The sequence below is a fragment of the Colletes latitarsis genome, chromosome 10 (assembly GCF_051014445.1).
Source record: "Colletes latitarsis isolate SP2378_abdomen chromosome 10, iyColLati1, whole genome shotgun sequence".
NCBI classification, from domain to species: domain Eukaryota; kingdom Metazoa; phylum Arthropoda; class Insecta; order Hymenoptera; family Colletidae; genus Colletes; species Colletes latitarsis.
The window spans coordinates 26637308-26662515 of NC_135143.1; the positions used below are offsets into that span (position 1 = coordinate 26637308).

General features: G+C 36.8%; 2 protein-coding genes across 3 annotated transcripts; both read left to right on the forward strand.

Moving 5' to 3' along the window:
• Nucleotides 1–12486: 12486 nt before the first annotated feature.
• LOC143346637 (kynurenine/alpha-aminoadipate aminotransferase, mitochondrial-like) lies at nucleotides 12487–18383 on the forward strand. 2 transcript variants are annotated; one of them, XM_076774930.1, is made up of 8 exons: nucleotides 12487–12833; nucleotides 13065–13252; nucleotides 13698–13868; nucleotides 14262–14522; nucleotides 15100–15279; nucleotides 16308–16434; nucleotides 16898–17106; nucleotides 17499–18383. In XM_076774930.1, exons 1-8 carry the CDS (start codon nucleotides 12680–12682, stop codon nucleotides 17550–17552), a joined length of 1344 nt encoding a protein of 447 aa, XP_076631045.1. In that variant the 5' UTR covers nucleotides 12487–12679; the 3' UTR covers nucleotides 17553–18383. The 2 variants fall into 2 exon arrangements, with proteins under 2 accessions (XP_076631045.1, XP_076631046.1); XM_076774931.1 differs by having other exon boundaries at nucleotides 16898–17117; nucleotides 17377–17515.
• Nucleotides 18384–19282: 899 nt separating this feature from the next.
• Nucleotides 19283–24747, forward strand: LOC143346189 (kynurenine/alpha-aminoadipate aminotransferase, mitochondrial-like). The gene is made up of 8 exons (XM_076774064.1): nucleotides 19283–19566; nucleotides 19798–19985; nucleotides 20431–20601; nucleotides 20995–21255; nucleotides 21847–22026; nucleotides 22988–23114; nucleotides 23789–23997; nucleotides 24320–24747. Exons 1-8 carry the CDS (start codon nucleotides 19473–19475, stop codon nucleotides 24362–24364), a joined length of 1275 nt encoding a protein of 424 aa, XP_076630179.1. The 5' UTR covers nucleotides 19283–19472; the 3' UTR covers nucleotides 24365–24747.
• The last annotated feature ends 461 nt before the right edge of the window (nucleotides 24748–25208 follow it).

The following is a 25208-nucleotide window of genomic DNA, read 5'->3' on the forward strand; positions in this document are numbered from 1 at the left end:
GCCTTTCATCTTTAAACGAGTTTTCGCGGCGCGCTGAGTTTTTACCCGGCCTCTGCTCCAACCCTCTAACCGCCCCGCTGTTCGTTGCCTCTGTCTCCTGTCCCTCGACGGTGCCCTCTATCCCCCCGACCCGTAGCCACTTTTGCCCACGTTTCCTCGGTTTAAGGGATTTTTCAATATCGTCCCGTGAGAAGCTAATTCAATTTCTGACGACGACCGATGCGCCGCAAGAAACCGGTTATCCGTAACACTTGCCAGCGAACGACGTTCCTTTTGATGGAACCCGCGCGTGAAAGGAAGCCTCGATGTCATCGAGTCGATGCTGACGATCACCGTGCGTCGAGATTTCGATCGCGTGTCCCCTGTCGGGACCAGTCGGGCGTGTTAATACGCTCGCTGCTTGTCGATGTTTAAAAACATAAATACTCGATAAGTACCAATGGATTGGGGGTGATTCTACGTGCGAAATAAGTCGAAAGAAAAGAATAACATTTGTTCGTTTTAAGCTTCGTTTACGAGAAAATCGAGTTTCAAAATTGTTTCGAGCCTTAAAGCGCGAGCGAGCAACGATCATGTTCGAGCGAGAGGTGCGCGAATGAAAAGTGTTTGGAAGAATCGACTCGTACACCGATCCGTTTGATTGCCGTCTCTCTGTGGATGAAAGGAAAACAGTTTCTTGCTCTCTCGAGAGAAAAGGTAAAGCTGGAAAGAAGAACGCGAGAGAGAAACTTGGAAGCGTGTTGCCTCATTGTCGCCGTAGCTCGAGGGGGGAAGCGAGAAATAACGGTCCCTGCCCCCTCTTGTCAGCCTCGTGGTGCGGCTTAGAAGAGTACAATGCTGTAAAACCGCCAGCAATCCGCTTACCAAGTGACATCTTTACGCAATTACCAATAATTGGTCGCTGGTCGGGTCCAAAGCCTCGTAAACCTAATTAGGATAAAGAATGCAATCGGAGACGTTTCGAGGGGAAAGCTCGTTTCGTTTGTCGAGGACGATAAGGATTCGCAAGCTTCGCGACTTCCGGCACGCTGTCGAATGATTTCAAAGCTACGGGGTCTTACGATACTTTTTTATCGTTTAATATTGGCTTCCGTTTAAAATTTTCTTTTAAAAATCTTGCACGTATCGAGCAATAAGTCAGCCGGCGAATTTTAACACTCTAATGGCCGCCCGTTTCTTACGAAGACTGTTGCCTGTCGCTAGTTTTGTTGATTCTCGTGTTATTTTTACATTCAACATTGTTATAAATATTCAGCTATTACCTCTACGTAGCTTGATCGTCGAGTAAATGTATAAATATCAAAATTAATTCATGGAGATCGTCGATATGGTCGTACATTCTTAAGTATCTGAGTTATACTTCGTTATTTTTAGAAGCTTTACGTGAATTTAACTCGTTTTCGACAACGATTCGTCGTTCGATTTGATACGAACAGTTCGAGATAGCTTTGTTACGCTATGCACTTATCAATATAGAACGAATTGTCCGTTATTTTTAAGACTTGGATTTATGGAAAGGGCTGTTTCCAATTCGTTGAAACTTCTAATCTGGTATAATAAACCTTTTAATATAATCGTAATCACGACCACGCGTGCACATCGACCGTAGCTCTCCTCAAGGAGTCGAGGACGTAATCGATTCACAGGCGCGAACGTGATAATCGCATTATCGAAATCGAGTAATAATCAAATGAAAGCATTTCGTCCCGACCCAGATGAGCGTCTTAACGAAGTTCCACCGAATGATCAGCAATTATCGGTCCTTCGGTGTAATTCCGTTAGCCATGCCGAAGTTGGAAAAGGCGCGAACTAAAAGCGTGTTCCGCCGAAAGGTCAAATCAGATTTCACCGTTCGACGGCCGGGAATCCTCTCGATTAAATCAGAATTTTCCCTTTCGCAGCTCGCCAATTTCGTAATTACCCGAACAACGCGGAGACCACAAATCCATCGTCCCCTAAACAACGTCTTCGAGGACAACAGTCAAATTTCAACCGACAAAAGTAACAGTAAAGGGATGATTTCTTCATATTAAGAACGTACAATTTGGTTCGGAGACTCTATAATCGCAAAGTTAAAATTTCATTTACTTATATTTGACAGGATTCGATCGAAGTTAGTCACGCCTATCTACGCGCAGAGACATCCGTTCGACCCAATAGTAGAACTGTTCTCAGGAAAGTCCATAAAAGCGCGGGAAAGATCTCCGGGTTCGGCCTCGCTGCATCGAGAAGCGTTCATGCTCGAATTGTAACCGATACGTTCGTAAGGGAAACCGAGATCCGTTGATTCCGCCATCCGTGTCCCCGAGCACAATAAAATTGCCCTCGTTCGCTTTGCTTTCTTGTTCCCGATCCTGGAATACCAACAGAACTCCGCGACGTGTCGCGTATACGGCCACGAAACGAGCGAAACGGGTGACCTGGCAAGAAAGACAGAGAAGAGGGTTGTATCCGGTGAAAAGGTGAAACGAGTAAATCGACGAGAAGGACCGAGACGAAAAGACAAACGGCGAAAATGTTGAAGAACGAGCGACAAAGGGTGAGAAACGGAGACAGAGCGACGGGGTTGGGTGACGCATGGCCTCCAAAGGGGGTGAGGTGAAACATACGTAAACACATGTTGTTACACTTGGGAAAGCACTTCTGTTGGAGGGTCTCTTTCTGAGACGGCTTATACCGTGCCAGACGAGGCGAAGAAAACGTCTCTTACTTCTCGAAACGACGTGTGGCGACAATTCTATTGTGCATTCCATTCGGTCGGTCGCTTTGAGATACAAGCACGCATACTCCCTTTGTCCCGGACAAGAGCGCGGAAGGTCAGGCCCGCCCGAACGGGCGGAGGGGATGTATAGGTGCGCGGAGGATTACGAAAGGTGGAGAGGTATTTTGACACCCCGTATAATGGCGCGACCGCGGGGTGCACCCAATTAGGTAACGTTGGGGCGTCAAGGGCCCAGTTCGCCGCAAGAATAAGATACAAAACTATCTTGCTAGCCGGGCCCGGCGAACGCTGAATGCACGGAAACTTTGGGCCCCATTCACCGGCTCGTTTAGGATTTTTCTTCGCCGTAAACTGGAGATGTTTAGAGGCACGAGGCGTTCGTACAATTTTAAACAATGCGTTTTGTGCTCGGGTTTGTTGAAGCTTGTTGCGATTTGCGCGGCTAGAACCAAAGCTGGATGCTATTTCAACTATTTTACCGACGGATTTGCGATCCATTTACGGCTTCGTAAACGCAAATTTTCGATAATTCTATACACGATCGTTTGAAACTTTCTTTAAATAGAATAATTGTATAATAAAATTATAACTGTGTCTATAATAATAATACGTCACCGTAATCCTACCAGACCGAATCTCATAACGTCCATCAATGTTTCGTATACAGTCGTTGAAGTCACGAGCAAAATGGACGCTACATCTATCAACCAAATGTATATTAGCATTTTTAGAAATCTGATAGTCTATAACTACCTACACACGCGGAAAGTAACAGAAAATCATAAGAATCAAAGATTAACGAAATATCCTGGTAGAATAGACTGCGTACGAAAGGTAAAATAACTATTGAGCTGATTTGATATACTAACCTATTAAAAACGCTGCTACCTACTCGCATGCGTGTTACCAGGTCGGACGGAATGCCCAGGTGTTAGGATTCTTTGCACCAATCGTGGCTTGAAACTGCAAAGGAAATTTCTTGGAGCTCGAGAGGCCCAAGGAGCAATGCCAGCGCGACGAGGTACCAGCGGGAAAATAATGAAATTTGCAGGATAATCGGTAGGCAATTCATAGTCGCTGAGTGGTTTCTATTAAGGCTAACGACAACCGGCACAGGAGAGTCTACGGAGTCCTCGAAGGAAGACAATCTCCCGTGAGGAGATGGGCCTTTTTTTCGTTGCCCTTCGCGCTCCGCAGCGTCACCTCCTGATCCTCGTCTCGCTCAACCGCCAATCGCGAGGATCTATTTCCTATCGACGGACCCGTCTCTTTCTTTTTCACCTCTTTGCCTGGCGAACTACGTCGCCAGCTACCCGATTCCTCCTCCATCTCCTTTTCTAGCTTCTTCCCCTTTCCTCCATCCCTCTTCCTCCTTCTTTCCCCCGTCTTTCGACCTCTTTGTCCCACCCAAGGTTCATCCGTCTGATCGTCTACCCGTGTCCCCGTCGACATTCTTCCCGTCTCACCTGTAGAGCCGACGGGGTTCAGGTGGGAAGCAGGCGTAAGCGGAATCGTCGTAGAGTTGATTTTAGGTCGGCTAATGTCGTTTCGCTTTTAATGAACTTCTCCGTTCGTTAAGTACGTTTCTCCATCTCCGTCTTGCCAATCCGCGAACCGACGCCTTCGCCGGGGGATCGGGATTGGCCGATTTCTATTTTTCATCGGGGCTGGTTTCGCAAGCAAATCTATCGAAATTTTTGAATTTTCATGGAGACGTTCGAAAGAACTCCTAACATCGTTCAAAGTTTCGATCTTGAATTTTGTATCGAGCCAACTAAATTTGTTATGAAACGAATGGACGATCGAAAGTTTAGGAAGGAACTCCAAATGTCGTTTCGAGCATCAGCCTTGAATTTTGCACTAAACTTATTTTTGCAAATAGTGTTGATGTGTGCTTAAAAAAATTCTGAGAGTGTCAGTATTATAATATTACAATACTCCTGTGTAATTTAAAGACGCAAACTGCTATTATTACACTATACGAGTCAAAACAGAGACTCTTGAGAGTCAAACTAGAAATTTGACGATTTAAATTATTGTGAAAATTGATTTACTGTGTACTCCAACCGATGATCAGATATATGGAATTGTCATAAAATCTTGGATGAAATAACGGTCAGATGCAGCTTTAAACCTATTCCCAGTCACTATGAAAATGATGTTTTCGAAGAAAAATAGAAGTTTAAAGAAGAAATAATTGAATAAAAGATAAATGTGACTGATTTGAAATTAGAGAACAAGATGTTGTTATTACGAAGACTAGAATTAATTCCATAAGATTACCTCGTTAGACGATTATGTCTATATGGAATAGATGTTTCTATCAAAGTTCCCATAAACGCTCTGGAGGTTCCAGCATAAGCAGATTTTACGGAAGATCACGATTATAGAAGACCTTCAAAATTAATTAAGATTATCAAGGCAAACAAACATCTGCAATACATTTCTAATCGTACGATGCGTGACGCGATCAAGGTCTCCTCTGTTATCACGGAAATGTTAAGTAGTACTGACTATTGCATCACGTGGAGTGAAAATATATCACACTCAAATCCGACTGCGGAAATATACTCTATTGTCGATCTCCAGATAAGCGACTTGTGCAATTTTTCATGGGATCTAACATTTATTTACATCTAAAGTCCCTTTTCGTCATTCATTATACGACCATCAGAATCTACTAAATACTGTCAATCTTTACGATTATATAATTTCATGTACCGTCTTAACATTAGATTTTTTTAAATTGTGACCACTCTTGCTATAATTTCAAAAACCCGAGACCGCGACAACCATACATGCTTGTCACCAGCCCGATAACTCTTTAACACCAGTTAATTAATAATCACTCGTGACGGCTTATTCCTACTTACGAAAGATGAATCATATCAGTTTCGGTAGTGTTTTCGAAACCGTCGTTGTAGTCGTAGAATTCGATCTCGACCTCGTTTAAAGACTATATCTACAAAACGAAAGTGTCCGTGGAAGTAAATACATAGTCCCAGTTCGAAAGTGAAAATTTTGTCAGTTTGTGTGGAATCGAAACAGTTCGTGAACATTTTGAAACGTGAAAAGAACACAGACGACCTTTTCTATTATTGTGACGAAACGTGTTGTGAAAACACGTGTTTGATCTTCGATAAATGTGAACGCTTGAATTCAGTGTAGTTGCCAGCACGGTATTCTGTCATTGATGAATTAGTCGACGCTTAATGAACTTTTAAATCGTTGCAGTTGATGAATAGAAGCACGCGATAACCCGAAGCGTATGTATGTGTATTGTTTCTTTGAACGCTGTCTTATTATGATCCAGCACTATCGCGTTGACGTATGCTTAGATGCTTGAGAACGCGAAAGTTAAAAACAGAATCGGCATAGAGTGCCATTATCTCAGTAGTTTATTGTAATCGACTGTGTTCCATTGTTCTCATTGAGATTCCTTCGAGCTATCAGTCGTATGGCGTCACTGAACTCGGAGAATTCAAATGTGCTTACAAATTTCGAAGGGTAGGTCATGGACGATTCTCGCAGGAATTTTTATATTTAATATTCCTATTAAAATATACAGGTTTATAGGCAATTAATATCAGACCCTGCTGGTGTAAAATGGTAAATATTCTACGGGTGCAACGAGAACAAATAAGACAAAAATCAAGAGTGACGAAGAGAATATGAAGAGTGAAGATGAGAATATAAAACTTTAATATGGAAGTTTACATATGCATATTCGCCAAATATACAACAGTGAAAACGTGACGAGAGAGTTTTAAATCGCGTCTCTCCACAAAAAACTTGTAGAGACTTTTTTTTGCACGATAATATTCTTGATTACAAACTTTATTTACATGTTAGAAATTAAAAAAGCCTCAAAACGCAATTTCGTCGTTCTTGATTCTCGTCTTAGCACGGATCTTGAAATACTTTTTAGTAGTAGGAGGAACACCCTGTATGTCTATTCGCTGTTTACTATAATCGTGAGAATTCCTTTATTTTCACAATAAAACTGCTATTCTATGAATTTCCATTATCTAATCGTCCAATCATCCAACCGTTTTACTATTCGAACTTTGTATTTTTATATACTCTTTCTCCATTTGACATTTATTTTTGAATCACGTTATATTTATAGTACGTCAAGATATGCAACTTCAATTTTTTAAATCTTCATCCAATTATGAAATGAAATCCAAATTATCGATGGTAGAGATGGATCACTTGCAGGAATTTCTGGTATTAATATATATGTATATCTGTTGATAAATACCGTGAGCAATTATTCGAATGTTATCGAATAAATTAGCAGATCAGTAAACAGTGAATGATAACTGTACTTATCTGATCGATTTAATTCAGTCATGATCGTGGAACACTTTTCACAAAGTCAACTTGATATCTTTATTTTGCCACTTCGTTACATAATCTATCGAAATTAGAATGCTTGGGCGTCATCAAGATGAACAATGATAGCTGTTGCTTGTATATTTAGGTTATTTACAGTTCTAACCTAATTATTTACATATCTGCATACACCAAAATAGGGAAATTGTATCATTTCTAGTGCGTACTTTAGTTTTTAACGAACGTCATTACTTTTTAATACGTCTTTACAAATGCATAAGTCGTAAATATTTGCTACGTAAGTACGTCAAATTCCCTCGTACGATTTTTGTAAGCTGTTGCACCATCATAATTCGTAACTGATGTAAAAAATCGCTTGCATTGTATGTAAACAATTGTTGCTACATTGATCTCATTTTATCAGATATCTCTTAACTTGTTTTTGTTGCTTTATAGGTTGAAGCAACGTGACGCACATAAGAAGCAATACTTTGTTTCTACAAAAGGACAATTTATTGCTAGAAGTCTCCCAATACTATGTTTCGAAACATATTTCATAATCGAATCGAGATCTTATTGTTCAACAATTACATTATTAAACGCGATGGACGGGCATGATTATTAAAACTAAATAGATTTTTGAAATTAAAATAGAACCATAATTAGTGAAACTAACAAGAAAATAGAGGTGTTTAAAAAAGCGAATTTTTAACGAGTTATTTTGACATTGAACTGTATAATATTTTATACGAAATTAAATCAAACGAACGCTAGTAAATTATATTAATTATTGTATCATAGATGGGATATATTCATCATTGACACTGATTTTGTGTACCTCTTGAGCATCATGATCAAGTTTGTGAGTAATTAACTCGATTATAAAATGTTTCGAAAAATAATGTTGACAAATATTTGACACAAGTCTGAGTATCTCGAGCAACGTATTTTACAAAAATAAATAAAAGGTAAAACAGAGAAGGTATATGAGTTAATTTTATTAAGTATTTAAAACGTCGAAATATTTGTCCATATTTAATAATTCCCATGCAAATAAATTGAAAAGTATAGCGTACAATAGCAGAATTATAGTTACTGTATTTTAATAATTGTAGCAATAAGATTATTGATTAAAGTCTGTTTTGTTAAAAACAAAACATAATTTTGCAAAAAGGAAATATAGTTTTCGGCTAATAGTAGTTTTACTATAGTTAGCCGTGATAGGACTTCGATTCCTGCTGCAGTGGAATTCTCAGTTACTTTTGACACTAAAATAATATAAAACTCTTAACTATTTTTAACGTGTTGAATTTTCTAGAAGTTTTGAAAGTCTTGAGAGTCTCGGAAATATTTAAACTTTCAACAACCTTGACACTGCTTGATTATGATACCGAAGAATTTGTTCACATTCAACTTACACAACCAGATTATACGATACTACTACTACTATCAATCAAATTTTTGTTTCTGCATTCCTTCGGAATTTTCCTCAGCTTTGATTAACAATTTTAAAACTTTCAAGTCTCCAGAGATTCAACATATTTAAAACTCAAAGTTACCAAGACATTGAAAGCACATTCAAGATAACTTAAACATTTAGACACTTAAAGATATCCAAGACGTCCAAGAATTCCAAAGCTCTAACGCATTCACTGTCCAGTGACCCGCATATGGTGGTTCAGACCCAACAAATATTGCTACGATTAAACTGAAAATTTTTCTCAAACTGAAACAGATAAGTATATTGCAAAGGTAATAATCTACACTGCTAAGAGAAGAAAGTAAAATATTATTTCTATAAAAATATCGATATTCTATTCACGCTTATTTATGATTCCCAAGAATTTGGAGAACTTTCATAACAAATTTTGCGAATTATTTTGATGCTTCCCTGAGTTCTTTTCTCGACTCAAGATGTGTCGAAACTGTTCGAATCCGATCGTTAGTTATTCCCCAAAGCGTCATCAAAAGGAAAAACGCAGTCGCGCAAATCCTACTCGTTTCTTGCATCAGAATGGTGCTTACGAAATTGCGAGTGTCAGATTAGCTACTGGCAAAAAGAAAGAAAGCGGCGTGCTGCCGAGATTCTGGTGGGAGACGCTCAAAGATACATGCTTAAGTCATCGGGGTGACTGATAAGGGAGCAGAGGGAATTTATCGAGCTAGATTAATTAACTACTATTTCCCAGGCGTGTGTCTGGCACGAGGAACGTGTGTCACGGTTCACGGAATATCTATCGAGAGTCGTTCTTCTTAGATCGCTTCGAAATACTCGCTGAGCGGTATAGAATCGGATAGAATTTGGTAATCGATGAGAACTGGGGAACACTATGATAAAAATGTAAAACTACCTCTGTAAATTCGCGTCGTGCAACGTCGTTCGTCGTTCCATGTCGTCTCGATGATTTCGCATAAAAATACGAGTGTTTTTCAAATTCCCCCTTCGAGGTTGTATCAGAAATCGAATGCAAAATAGCGTTTCGACGCGTTTTGCTTCGTGCTCGTCCACAACAAGGGATTCGATACGCTCGGAGGAACAATCGAGGGAGGATATCGTTCTTAGTCTTGTGACAGAGATAAACCGTTCTATAAGAAACGTCTTCGCGATTTCGTAACCAGCAATTAATCTCGCGGGAACACTATATAGTTTATCATGGTTATCACCGGATGAAAGTGGACATCTTTTTTGACAATCTCTGCCTAGTAACGTCTGCCCTGTTACTAGACTTAAATGGATAATCGCTTCTGGTTAGATTGGAGGGACGGAAAAATTATGGTTTGCAGAATTTCTTTATTATACGCAGAGAGATTCGGAATTGTAGGTGGAAAGTTAATCGGTAAAGGGAATTCGTGGAAAGAAACGAGAAAGATTCCATGCATACAAATCCACGTATCAGTTGTTCTTGAGATATTCGGTTTTTTAGCTAATGAAATTTTATTTATTTTTCTATTATAAACCTAACGATATCTTAATTATTTTTATTAGTTCTTTACACTAATCTTTTTCCTAACCTAAACCTTTCACGTTGTTATCTGACTAGTAAATAAGGACTTTATTTATCAACTAAGTTGTCTATGTATATCACATCTTGTACTGTGATAAGGTTTCAAGTTTATATAACTCTGCAAAATTATCAATTTTCCTTCTTTTTGTATAGTGTGGAGAGAATTTAACAATTAATTATTTAAGTTCTGTGCATCGAATTTTAAGCATAATCCAGCCTTCAATTATTCTATACTTTCTTTAATATTATTATTAGTGAATCGATATACTTAAAATTTGCTGGCATTATCGAGACCAATCATAATTTCAAACATAATAACGTTCAGACGTAAAATCAGCATTTGCATTTCATCGATAACTGTCAAAAAATGTGTCCATAATTAGAAAGCTAAATGTCGCGATGAAGATTGTCCGCAGAAAAAGCTTGTAAGTTGTTAATGTAAATATGTATATCTTCATGCCTCGAGTTCGATTACAACTGCTATTATCGAGAAACAATGTTACGCAAACGGTAGTACTCCGATTCATCTAGATTATCCGCCGCAGTTTTGAAAAACTTTACAGTGACATTGCCAGAGGAATCAGGTCAGTGTCGTTGTCAATTTTCATCATTCATTCAATACGACGTAACGTAGATCTGCCTTACATCATGGCTTACAAATACCGCTAACATTTTCGTCAGATTTTCGTCAGATTTTCGTGGAATTCCTATCGATCACCGGAAACATAAACTTTCCCCGAATGACTATTTCTGCACAGAAAAATTCGAAACTTTCGTCGCAGTAGTTTCTCTATTTGCGACTCAATAATTATCCACAAGAGTAAACTTCTAGACAACGAACGAGACTGTTGATTTTTGTTTCGATACGTATTTTTAAAAGTGCCGTTAATCATTCGTTTCCACGTAATTAGCCGAAAGTACTACAATAGTGCAAGATGCATGATGTTAAGGGTAGAAATGCTAATTGACGCGTGTGTTATATAAACGAAGAAACTTGACTTCACAAAATAAAAAAATAAAAGAAACATCGGTGTTACAAAAAATGATTTTGAGGTTGACAACGTCCAATTACTTTAAGTGTGGCAATCATCATCAAGTATCAATGTATTCGACAATGTAATGAAATACATAATAATTTTTAAACATTTATTTATGAAATGAAAACAAAGCGGACTACGAGATTTCGAAAACTCGTTAGAATTAGTATGTTGGTTTTATGTCTGGACTTTTCACTTATATCGCGAATGCTATCACTATTCGCGATTGTATTACCTCGTTTGGTATGAAATAATATGTTACAATATTGCTAATACGAATAAATTTAACGTATATATTTCACTGAAAATAAAAAACAATTGTTTCAAACAAAAAGATCGTTGAAACAAAACGACATAGATTGTAAATTTAATATTGAAATAATGTACAGTTAAATGAAAATGGACGTTCACGAACTCAAAAATTCAGAGAATTTCTAAACGTTATATTTTGAAAGAAGTAATAAGATTATTCTATGTTCTCACTGTAAGTATAATTTCCAGAATTTATATTTCTGAACTTATTTTTAATTTAAGCTATTCAAATTGCGCAATAAAAATTAAAAATACACTATCCATGTATAAAAATTAAACTTTAAACTTTATAGTTGACTGTCAATATATAAACAATGGTCATAATATTAAAAACGTAAAAAACAGAGAACTCTCTGTACCCCTAACATTCTGTTCAACTAGACTAGTTCCACTGTAAAAAAAAAGAAACATTTTTCGTTGATGTCATAGTACGGTTGAGGAAATCACCTCTTGCAAAAAAATGCAGATGTTTCTTTTTCACTGAATATTTCCAAAAATAGCGGCAGCTCTCGAATAAAGTTTCTCGATGAAGCTGACTACAAAAAATCTATTAAACTGCAAAAAATAATTATTGATAATGTCATGCTATTAAAGATCTTGGTTGTATACAATCATTATTTTTGCACGGCTTTAAAGATACGAAAAAATGATGCAACTTTTGCGAACACTTCTTTTTTTGATATTTCTCCACTACACTAGAGATTTAATTTCATACAACAAAAAAATCTATATTTTTGACGAGGGGTGACTTCATCCCTTCGAGTCGTATTACGACACAAACGAAACATTTACGTTAGAACTCAAACTTGCATTTGTTTCAAGGATATCCCTCGTTGCCCAGAGAATTCGTAGATATTTAAACCATAATCACTACGATCATAGTTACAGAACGTGTCTAAAACATAGTTACTATATTTATAATTGTAAAAATTGCGTCAGATACGACAGCAAGTGTAAATAGTTGACTGTTAATGATTAAGTGCGCGAAACTCGCATGTTCCTTTTCGAATACGTCAACGCAGTCTGACGCAACCAAAGCTATCGCGAAATATAAAAGCTGGGTAAACGCGGGCTGCTGTCATTATTGATAGTACTAGCGTTAGCATTTGATCGAAAAGAATGTATAATCGAGTGCACCGATTTTCGTGAGTATATCGAGTTGCAGAAGAAAATAGAAAACGAAACAAGATTCCATACGTCGGTGTCACAATACGTTCGTTAAACATATTCTTTAAATAGAACTTTGATTAATATCGTAACCCCCTATGTCTCGACGATCGAATATAAGTGTCGAGAAGCCATTGGAGGTGAACCTTATTGCGAAGATGCACAAAAATAGGGAGCAATTTCAAATGGATTACTCTTCGTTCAAAACGGAAGTCTGTAAACGGAGGCGGTCGGCAGCCACCAGGGAATTAAGTAAGAAGATTACTTTAACGATCTTATTCGTTTGTCACGATTAGGAGCAACAGAGTTCAAAAAAACACTTTAACCACTTTCCAGTCTAGCTTTTCTCAATAGTCTAACAACCGTGACATATTCTTATTTCACTTTTTAAATATTTAAAGTGAGGAAGTTGTGTTTAGAAATTATTAAACTTCTTTTATTATTTATGATATTAACGAAGCTTTATTTTCTTGTTTATTATAGCGAAAATAGCGTACTCCGCGCCAAAAACCCTGATTTCACTGGCAGAAGGAATGCCGAACGAAGAAACGTTTCCTTTCACAGAAATTTCTATCAAACTTAACGATGGATCGTCTTTCAAGCTCGACGAAAGGGAATTAGGCGCTGCTTTGCAATATATTCCTACACAAGGATATCCACCGCTTCTTCAGGTACTTACAAATTGGATTCAATAGAATTTTTATTATTCTTTTACGAAAAACAAAATGTACGGAAGATCTATACCAAACAGAGTGAAAGAGCGAGTGAATGAAGTTGTTTTGTAACCTAACCCTTAATCTAAATTTCATTTTAATATGAATAATTATTGATTACACATTTATCCCATAAGCGACAGTAGTGTGCGAATAATATTATGGAAATTTCACTATTCCAAGTACTTTGATTCATTGCCGTCGATAACACGTTTACGTTACGAAACACGATAAAATCTTGTGTTACGATCGAATCTCGAGCAACGATTCCTGTTTATCGTCGAGCGCGTATCAAATGCCCGCGTAACCGCTCCTCAGTCGCTTCTTCGTTCTCCTTTTTCCCCAGGAATAATGCAATTGCCTCCAATATGTTTAACGACGTTGGACATTAAATTGGTTTCAGAGCCTGAGGGAGTTTCAGAGAAGGGCGCACGCACCTCCCTTGTGGGAGAGTCGCGACATTGTGATCGTCTCCGGAGCTCAGGACGGATTAAGCAAAACTCTCGAGGCTATAATCGGCCCTGGTGATCCGCTCCTGGTGCAGGATCCTCTTTATCCTGGCGTGGAAGTTGTGGTCAGTAATTCTCGGCTGTTCTCTGTTTATCTTCGCCATTCTTTAGGATTTCCTCTCGCTGAATTTCACACAGATAACATTCTATTGCTTCGACGAAAGAACGGAATCCTCCACTTCTTCAAAAATAATTACGCCAAAACTGCGCTTTCGGTGGTATCGACAAAATCGAGTCACTTGCTACAACACCTGATATTGCATAATTTCTATTCTGTTATTCAAATAAGAAATCGTACAATTATGCGTGCCAGCCTTTGATGACATTCGCGTGATACAAATATGGAGGTGTTTGTACTTTGCTATTATATTTAATTTCTTCAAGTGTAAAATTTTTTCCACTGCACAGTACATATTTCGAAAGAAACAGACTCGAAAGGAATCGATTTTCGGTTACAGGTCGCCCCGTATGAGACGGAGCTGATCGCCATTCCCCAAGACGAGGATGGCATCGTTCCGGAAATTCTCAGAGAAACATTGAGGGAAAGGCAGCTCTCAGGAAAGAAAATGCCGAAATTAATGTACATAAACGCAACCGGGTCGAATCCCACCGGCGTTGTTATTCCGTTGGATAGGCGGAGGGAGATCTACAGGATAGCCTGCGAGTACAACTTCCTGATCCTGGACGACGATCCTTATCACTTCATGCACTTCGAGGAAGTGAGTAGTGTTTCCTGTTTTTACATTGCAATTAAGGGATCAGTCGTCTGGATGGTTCTGTGATTTGGTAAAACGAGGTTCTAGATCTTATCGTGGATTTGCGGGGGAATCCGAAAAAATGTAATATCAAATTGGCGAATTTTATTATGGAAAACTGAAATAACTTTCAACTTGTTCCAATATTGCCCCGTGTCATTTTGCAAAAATTATTATATGAATGAAACACTATGACACAATGTAATGGTATTTCTGATTCAGAGCAAAGTAAAGATATTATCCGACATATCTAGACAATTTCATAAACTGGTTCGTAAACAATTCTCTAATTGCTTCGACAACGAGCAAATCCATAAAATTACTCGATTTCCCATTATACGTTATTAATATCAGACATAATTCATGGAATTGTTGGTCAATATTAAATACAGAGACTCATGTAATTATTGGGTACATTGATCCGTTTCTAAATCGATTGTTTCGTACGTTATTAGAAGCGGGAAACTGTTTGGGATGGAAATTAAATTTTGAAGGAAGTAAAATTCTGTCGTCACTGAAACATAACTATTCTTATGCACAGACGGAACCTAAATCGTTCTTATCAATGGACACGGAAGGTCGTGTGATCAGATTGGACTCCTTCTCAAAAGTGATCAGCAGTGGTATCAGATTAGGATTCATCACAGCTGCAACGCCACTGATAGCAAGCATAGAGCTTCACTTGCAGAGCAGTCATCTTCACGCACCTACGTTATCACAGGTTGGTAGCGTAGTTTTCGCTTTCCCATTGTTGGTACAGTCGTTTCATCCCTTCAAAAAGGGGAACATTACCCCCCAGAAATTCGAAACTCACTCTCGATCTCTGTTATCCAAGATCGATACATTGCAATAAATATTGCATCCTGGTCAAAATAATTAATCGATGATTTGTTCAACCAGTATGTTAAGTATCGCGGCCACAAAAATGTGTTTACTTATCCGATACGTTTACGTAATTCCTTCATTGATAATGTTTTATTATTGATAAAACTGTTTCACTGGCATTCAGTTAATTTTATGAAAATTATTGATAAATTACATTACACAGTGACTCATTTTCATTGAACGATTGACGAATGAAATAATACTTATTCTTTAATATGTGTTTGATCCACTGATTGATCAGTATATAACGATAATTGGGTTACTGACTATCTCTCATGTCGCTTTTTATCCTTTGTAAACGTATTGCCTATTTTTTGATGTTAAGATAACTAACAAACACTATTCTAAGAGAATTCAGACTACCTGCAATTTTTACCGCCTTCATTTTGAATGAATAATTCGGCATAAAATATAGCCATTAAAGAATGAAAGAGGATCTAGATGGAAGCTACTTAAAAAAAGAATTACAAAAGTTAGAAATTTGTAACAGTAATGGCTGATTGTATATTCCTTAGAATATGTTTGTAAGTCGAATACTCGAAGACCAAGATACGCCAAGGCGGCAGCAAGTAATAAATCATAAACATATGTTGATACATAGTCGTATCACCGCACGGTTAATAAATATATCTTCTAGTATCGCGAAACAAGGCGTTCGAGCGCGTGTCGTAAATATTATTCTCCCTGATATGATGAAATATGGTTGGAAAAGTATCTGACCGTCCCGCACGCTTCCAGCGATTATAGTTCGACGCGCGCGTAAGGTGGCGCGTGTCGACTCTTATCAATAATATTAATACCCGATCGACTGTTATCGATGCCGAAACCACAAACGATTTATGCGTACCTATTCTGTATTTTTAGGTGATAATATACAAACTGATGAAAATCTGGGGGTACGACGGACTAATGAACCATTTCAAGAGGCTAAGGTGTTTTTACAAGAAACGCAGGGACGTTATCGCTGCTTTGGCCGAGAAACACTTGTGTGGTACGTATTAATAAATAAATTACAAACTGTTCGATTGTTACTTGAATTCTCTGCGTATCGAGTACTGAACTTGAACAAAGAAAATTTTTGGTCAAGAAATTGTTGTAGCAAGCCTGTGTAAAAATTTGTGACGTTCTTTATTGGGAAAGTTTATAATCCTCACGTGATACTTTGGGTGGTTATATAATGTTATGAGATATCTTTTAAGATTCATTAATATTCACGATAGAGATCTCACACATTTTCTTTTATTTGTTATCCTTGACAACAGGGTACGGAAGATGATTGCTATAAAAATGACAATAGAGGAAAATTTTGAATTAATTTAATTAGTTTACTTGAAATTCGTTTCTATACACGACGAACTCTTGAGAAGAATTAATGTGCAGAGATTGTTCAGAGTTAATTACATTATCGTTGATGTTGTAGAAAATGCAGTTAGAATAGATTGTCTGTTCTATAGGCCTGGCAGAATTCACGTTGCCTAGGGGAGGCTTCTTCCTATGGATCAAAGTTCAAGCGATCAAGGACACTTGGAAGATGATCATGCAAGGAGGAGTCAAGGAAGGCGTCATAATGGCACCTGGTGCAGCCTTCATGAAGGATCCTAGCAAACCTTGCAATGCTATTAGGGCGAGTTTTGCCAAAGCAACTTACGAAGAAATGGATATGGTACGTTATAGGTATTCGCTACCACAATTAAAGTTACCTATGTTATAAGAATTAACACCATTACACGACTGAATATTTAATCTACAATATAGAAAATGTAATTACTCTATTATATTACCCGGATAATTTCATACATTTCAATGTGAAGTGAATTATTAAATCTTTCGTGACTGTTTTGTTCTTAAAGACAGATAAGGTGCTTTCTGTTTCTTTAATTATGTTAATATCTTAAGAAACTAGCAATGAAAATATTCTTTTATTTCTCTAAAGCAAATATATTCTATCATCGATGACTAATTGAGCAAGCTACAAAAAGAATATCTTATTTATAATGTAAACGTTACCAACTGTGGACATGCTCGTATTGATCTTTTATTAAATTTTTTTTCCAGGCTTTACAGAGGTTGGCAATGCTGATCAAAGCCGAGCTGGACGATAATTACTAAATAACAAATAGAAATACGTAGCGTTAATAGTAGTATTACAATTGTTTAAGTACCATAAATAGCATTTTTTATACTACCAACAGTGACTAAAAAACGACCGTATCGATAAAATAGGATGTTCGAATGAAATACTATCTGTTGGTAAGAATTGAATCGCGTTATCGAATAGAGGTAACTTATCGATGCATACTAGAATAGAAATTAAAAAAGTACTTTCATAAATTATAGTACTGAACCCCATAAAAATATTTTTCATCTCGTCTTTTAGAGAACACAGCAAAACCAAAGTTTGTACTGACGTTTACTATTTATAATTGCCTATTATAATAATCCTTTTTTTATCATTTAATGCGACGAAACCAAATTGGCGATATTTCACGACAATCCTGCTGGATTCATCCCATCATTCATTTACGAGCTCATTACTATTCATTATGTCATCAACATCAATTTCATAACTTGCCAAACATCTAATGCAAATTTCGTATGTACTTAATTAATGTAAATAAACTATTTAGTTTGTTCCTTTTATATTATATTTATTAATTATCTTATTCTTAAATATACTTTCTTTATTTTATCGCAACACGTGCTCGATTCCTTCTAGAAGACTACGCAGTAGAGTTGTTAAAACAAAAGAACGGGGATACGACCCGACGCATCATCGCTAGATGTCGGCCCTCTTATATATTAAAATACAAATGTAATATCCAATAATTAACATGGATGTTTGTAACCATTGACGCGTGATTCTACCACAGATGAGCGAAGCGTTGTGTGAATACTGAACTTGTAAAATTATCGTTTTGTAATAAAATTTTGTTAATTGTACCAATGTGCTTCCACTTATTATCCTCCATTATTCCAAACCATTAATATCGTACCGGCTGAAAACAAAGTTCCGCGCAGTATAACAATTTTCCTTTAATTGTAGCCATTTCAATTTATTTAGTGCTGTACCGTGTTGTCTTTTTTTTGTACTATGGATTAACAAATTTCTATTGAATGATTCAGTTGTACGAAAGGATAAAATAATTATTTATTATAAAATGGTGGAACTTTGAAGGAAAAATCTCAAAAAACCGTGACAAAATTCAATTTTTCTTTTAACACCACGACGAAACTAATTATTCGATCGAAATATTTTTCATGGTTTTTCCTCTATTAAGATTTTAAATATAAAGTATTGTATAAGTTTCTAAAAATATCAATTATTCACTGTTCTCGTATTATATAGGCAGTGGAATTTTACCAACAAGTCTTTTTCCATAAATAAGAATTTTATTATTTTATAAAATGTGTATTTGATAAATAAAATGTACACATGAATTAGACTTCTACATAATTATACTATATTTTAATAATTTTTGATTGCATATAGTATTCCAAAATTTGTTCATATTGAGAAAGTTTTTTTTTTATCAAACGTTTGCAAATATTTAAAATATAATAACTACAATTACAATTTTGAAGGTCATTACCCGTGATAATAAGCAATTGCAAACGTAAATAGTCGAAACACACTTATTATAATTACAACCTTAAAAAGTCAATCGCAATAGTAAGGACGAATAATTATAGACGAATAATTGGTTTTTAAAATACCATTCTTCGAATAATCGTATCTTTTTCCCCGAGTATTTTAACGTTATCAAATGCAATCAGAAATATCGCGAAATATAAAGGCCGGGTAAAAATAAAAAGACCTTCTAAAATTCATAGTACCGAGGTTAGCACTAAACCAATATACATATAAAATCGGTCGTCCCGATTTCTGTCAGCATATAGAAAATAGGAAACGGAAAATTTCATATGTTAATTTAATAATACATTCGTTAAATAGTACCCCAATTAATATCCTCTGTCAACAATCGAATAATAAGTATCGAGATACCGTCGAAAGTGAATCTAGGCCTAAGGATGCAGAAAAATAGGGAGCAATTTCAAATGGATTATTCTTCGTTCAAAACGGAAGTCTGTAAACGGAGGCGATCGACAATCACCAGAGAATTCAGTAAGAAAATTACTTTCACGATCTCATTTGTTTGTCACGATTAGGAGCAACAGAGTTCAGAAAAACACTTTAACCACTTTCCAGTCTAGCTTTTCTCAATAGTCTAACAACCGTAACATATTTTTATTTCATTTTTTAATTATTTAAAGTCAGGAAATTGTGTTTAGAAATTTGTAAAATCCTTTTAATACTTATGATTTTAACGAAGCTTTATTTTCTTGTTTATTATAGCGAAAATAGCGTACTCCGCGACAAAAACCATGATTTCACTGGGAGAGGGAATGCCGAACGAAGAAACGTTTCCTTTCACAGAAATTTCTATCAAACTTAACGATGGATCGTCTTTCAAGCTCGATAAAAAGGAATTGGGCGCTGCTTTGCAATATATTCCTACACAAGGATATCCACCGCTTCTTCAGGTACTTAAAAATTGGATTCTATAGAATTTTTATTATTCTTTTACGAAAAACAAAATGTACGGAAGATCTATACCAAACAGAGTGAAAGAGCGAGTGAATGAAGTTGTTTTGTAACCTAACCCTTAATCTAAATTTCATTTTAATATGAATAATTATTGATTACACATTTATCCCATAAGCGACAGTAGTGTGCGAACAATATTATGGAAATTTCACTGTTCCAAGTACTTTGATTCATTGCCGTCGATAACACGTTTACGTCACGAAACACGATAAAATCTTGTGTTACGATCGAATCTCGAGCAACGATTCCTGTTTATCGTCGAGCGCGTATCAAATGCCCGCGTAACCGCTCCTCAGTCGCTTCTTCGTTCTCCTTTTTCCCCAGGAATAATGCAATTGCCTCCAATATGTTTAACGACGTTGGACATTAAATTGGTTTCAGAGCCTGAGGGAGTTTCAGAGAAGGGCGCACGCACCTCCCTTGTGGGAGAGTCGCGACATTGTGATCGTCTCCGGAGGTCAGGACGGATTAAGCAAAACTCTCGAGGCTATAATCGGCCCTGGTGATCCGTTCCTGGTGCAGAATCCTCTTTATCCTGGCGTGGAAGTTGTGGTCAGTAATTCTCGGCTGTTCTCTGTTTATTTTCGCCATTCTTTAGGATTTCCTCTCGCTGAATTTCACATAGATAACATTCTATTGCTTCGACGAAAGAACGGAATCCTCCACTTCTTCAAAAATAATTACGCCAAAACTGCGCTTTCGGTGGTATCGTCAAAATCGAGTCACTTGCTACAACACCTGATATTGCATAATTTCTATTCTGTTATTCAAATAAGAAATCGTACAATTATGCGTGTCAGCCTTTAATGAAATTCGCGTGATACAAATATGGAGGTGTTTGTACTTTGCTATTATATTTAATTTCTTCATGTGATAAATTTTTTCCACTGCACAGTACATATTTCGAAAGAAACAGACTCGAAAGGAATCGTTTTTCGGTTACAGGTCGCCCCGTATGAGGCGGAACTGATCGCCATTCCCCAAGACGAGGATGGCATCGTTCCGGAAATTCTCAGAGAAACGTTGAGGAAAAGGCAGCTCTCAGGAAAGAAAATGCCGAAATTAATGTACATAAACGCAACCGGGTCGAATCCCACCGGCATTGTTATTCCGTTGGATAGGCGGAGGGAGATCTACAGGATAGCCTGCGAGTACAACTTCCTGATCCTGGACGACGATCCTTTTCACTTCATGTACTTCGAGGAAGTGAGTAGTGTTTCCTATTTTTACATTGCAATACTATAGACAACTAAATGCAATTAGGGGATCCGGTGGTTCTGTGATTTGGTAAAACGAGGTGCTAGGTCTTATTGTGGATTTGCGGGGGAATCCGAAAAAATGTAATATCAAATTGGCGAATTTTATTATGGAAAACTGAAATAACTATCAACTTGTTTCAATATTGCCCCGTGTCATTTTGCAAAACTTATTATATGAAAGAAACACAATAATACAATGTAATGGTATTTCTGATTCAGAGCAAAGTAAAGATATTATCCGACATATTTAGACAATTTCGTAAACTGGTTCGAAAACAATTCTCTAATTGCTTCGACAACGAGCAAATCCATAAAATTACTCGATTTCCCATTATACGTTATTAATATCGGACATAATTCATGAAATTGTTGATCAATATTAAATACAGAGACTCATGTAATTATTGGATACATTGATCCGTTTCTAAATCGATTGTTTCGTACATTACTAGAAGCGAGAAACTGTTTGGGATGGAAATTAAATTTTGAAGGAAGTGAAATTCTGTCGTCACTGAAACATAACTATTCTTATGCACAGACGGAACCTAAATCGTTCTTATCAATGGACACGGAAGGTCGTGTGATCAGATTGGACTCCTTCTCAAAAGTGATCAGCAGTGGTATCAGATTAGGATTCATCACAGCTGCAACACCACTGATAGAAAGCATAGAGCATCACTTGCAGAGTAGCCACCTTCAAGCACCTACGTTATCACAGGTTGGTAGCGTAATTTTTGCTTTCCCGTGGTTGGTACAGCTGTTTCTTCTCTTCAAATAGGGGAATATTACCCCCGTGAAAATCGAAAGTCACTCTCGATTATGAGTGACACTCATCATGTGTGACACTCACAATTGTCATACAGAGCGAAAAATTCGGAGGTGATTTTAGCGTCCTCGTCAGTTGAGAAACTATGCATACTGTCATACAGACAGTTGTAACGTGTGCGTAAATACATGGGAGTTAACTATGGGAAAGGGATTTAAATTCATTTCTAAATCTATTGGTAATGTTGCGAGTGACACGAGAATAGTAATGGGGCTCTAGAGCTCGTATCGTCTAGTACTCGTATACCTCGTCTGTGCTTTCATCTTATGGACTTTCGTGGCTCAATCTGACTGCCATACCGACCTGAAAATTTGGAGATGATTTTAGCGTCCTCTTCTCATGGATGGCGGTCAGATGAGAAACTACTCAGTGAATAGTATTTATGGGTAGCAGCTGTAGTATGTGCATAAATGCATGTGAGTTGACTATGGAACGAATTAAAAAATGCAATTTTCAAACGACCATAACACCTACAAAATAAATGTATAAGGAAGATTATTTTCATTGACACTTATAATTTCACGATAGGAACGTTTTTTAAGTGGAATAGTCGAAGGCCAAGATGCGCCAAAGTGACAAGCAGCAAGTAAATTATAAACATATGTCGATAATGTCATTAAAAGTCATATCAGCGTTCACTTAATAGAGACGTTCGAACGCCTGTCGTAAATATTATTCTCCCTGATAAGATGAGACTAGGTTGGAAAAAACCTTGACCGTTTCGCACGCCATTTACGATTATATTATCGTTTGACGCGCACGTAAAGTGGCGCGTGTCGACTCGCGTCAACAATTTTAATACCCGACTGTTATCGATGCCCAAACCGCAAATGTGACTATTTTGTATTTTTAGGTGATAGTATACAAACTGATGAAAAGCTGGGGATACGACAAACTAATGAGTCATTTTGAGAATGTAAAGTATTTCTACAAGAAACGTAGAGACTATATCCTTGCCTTGGCTGAAAAATACTTGAATGGTTCGTATTAATAAATAATTCACCAACTGTTTCGGTTATTCCTCGAATTTTCTGCTTATACTACTATATTGCATTTTTTCGTTTTTTTTTTTTTGTAAATACAATCTTTGTCAATATATTGTTATAGCATAACTGTCTATAAATTAGTGCGCATGTCTGTTATTGTTTTTATTGCGAATCGATATTATTTACATCAAGTATCACGCTTCTAACACGTTCGACTAGAAATCTATATTTAGCTAGAAATAAGTAACTTTTTAATTAATTTGTTTTCGATCGTTTTATATATTCCATACACTGTAAAAGTAGAAACATGCACACAGATTTATGGATTAACCAAGATTTTATTAACTTACTCTTGTTTAAATATACTGTCAACGAAATTTAAATCATTCTACATCTATCAAGTTGCTTTTATCTTAAAGAAACTGTTAATATTTAATATTTATAATAATGTTTTATGCATGTTCTTTTATTTTGAATCTTTAATAGCAGAAAACATAAGGTGGTTGCTATAGAAATTACGATAGAGCAAAGTTTTCAATTAATTTAAATTATTTATTTGCAATCATTCTCCGTACTCGGCGAACTCTTGACATAGAACACATAGTAACTATCGAAGCGCAGAAATGTTATGACAAAGGCAACTACAATAGATTCTCTTTACTCTATAGGCCTGGTAGATATCACATTGCCTAAAGGAGGCTTCCTCCTATGGATCAAAGTTCGAGGAGTCAAGGACACTTCGAAGATGATTGTGCAACGAGGAATCGAGGAAGGCATCCTATTGCTACCTGGTGCACATTTTATGTGTGATCCCAGCAAACCTAGCAATGCTATTAGATTGTCTTTCGGCCAGGCTTCTTACGAAGAAATGGATCTGGTACGACATACTCAATACCTAAACAAAAATCTCTGCACGAACTATCAAACATACCAATTTCAAGTGAATTATGAAGCATTTATGCCTAACTTTGAATTTCGTCTTCGTTTATTGTATAATTTCCACATTTATAAAAAGGAGAACTATTTAGTTCCATCTATACTTAATCTGCTCTATTCTAATATTGTTCTTACAAGACATTGACTAATATTAATCGTTAATTAGTAAAGAAGGTATTGTTTGGATAATTTATCATGAATGAATATATTTTATCCTCTATTAATCCTCTATTGAGTACGTTGTATTTTTGTTCTCTTTTCAGGCGTTGCAAAAATTGGCGAAGTTGATCAGATCCGTACAAGATTAAGTCGAGATACCGACTTAATAAGTGACCAGCGGTTTCTGAATGTCCCTTTCATATGAAGAACAGTGAATTTGGAAACCATACCCAATCGAATCACCGAAATCAGCAAGTCAAGAAACGTAGAAAGGAACACCCCTTACGGGATATACAGAATTTCTTTTACTTATCTGAATTGCAATTGTTTACATACGTTTATTGTTAGATCAAGTGAAAATTCTAACCGTATATCCGATAAACGTTTTAATATTCCTCACGACTTACAGCAATATTCCTCCATTTTTATTAAAAAAATGTATTGTATTCAAAAATTTATTCCGATATTTAATTTAAATAATACTATTAAATAATACACACTAAATAAATAAAATCGTTAATAATAACACAAACGAAGTATATCAATAGACGTGCCATCCAATGCAATTTTTCGGCTCATTTTTATAGAGCTCTAGAGCCAAATTACCATTTTCGTGTCACGTGCAACATTACCAACGGGGTATAGAAAACGACCATAGCGCGCATTACGGTAGGAAATGAAATTAGAGGAATTCCTGTTTTCTAACGATCTGAAGCTATATGGAGCGGAGTCGAGCAACGACCGATTAACAGGTGCAATTAAAACTTAGTCGATGGAATTAAGTCGAGATTAATAAGTAGAAACAGTCGACCCAGGCTATGGAGAACCACAGCTGATGCAGCTGAATCAGCTGCTTCGCGATTCCTGGACCATACCCTGAAAATAAACGCGAAAAACATAATCGCAACACTAAAAATATTCGCGATCAAATTCATACTATTTACAACTAGCAAAGCGACTAGTATTCGCATTTCGCTGCTCTACTGCAAACCG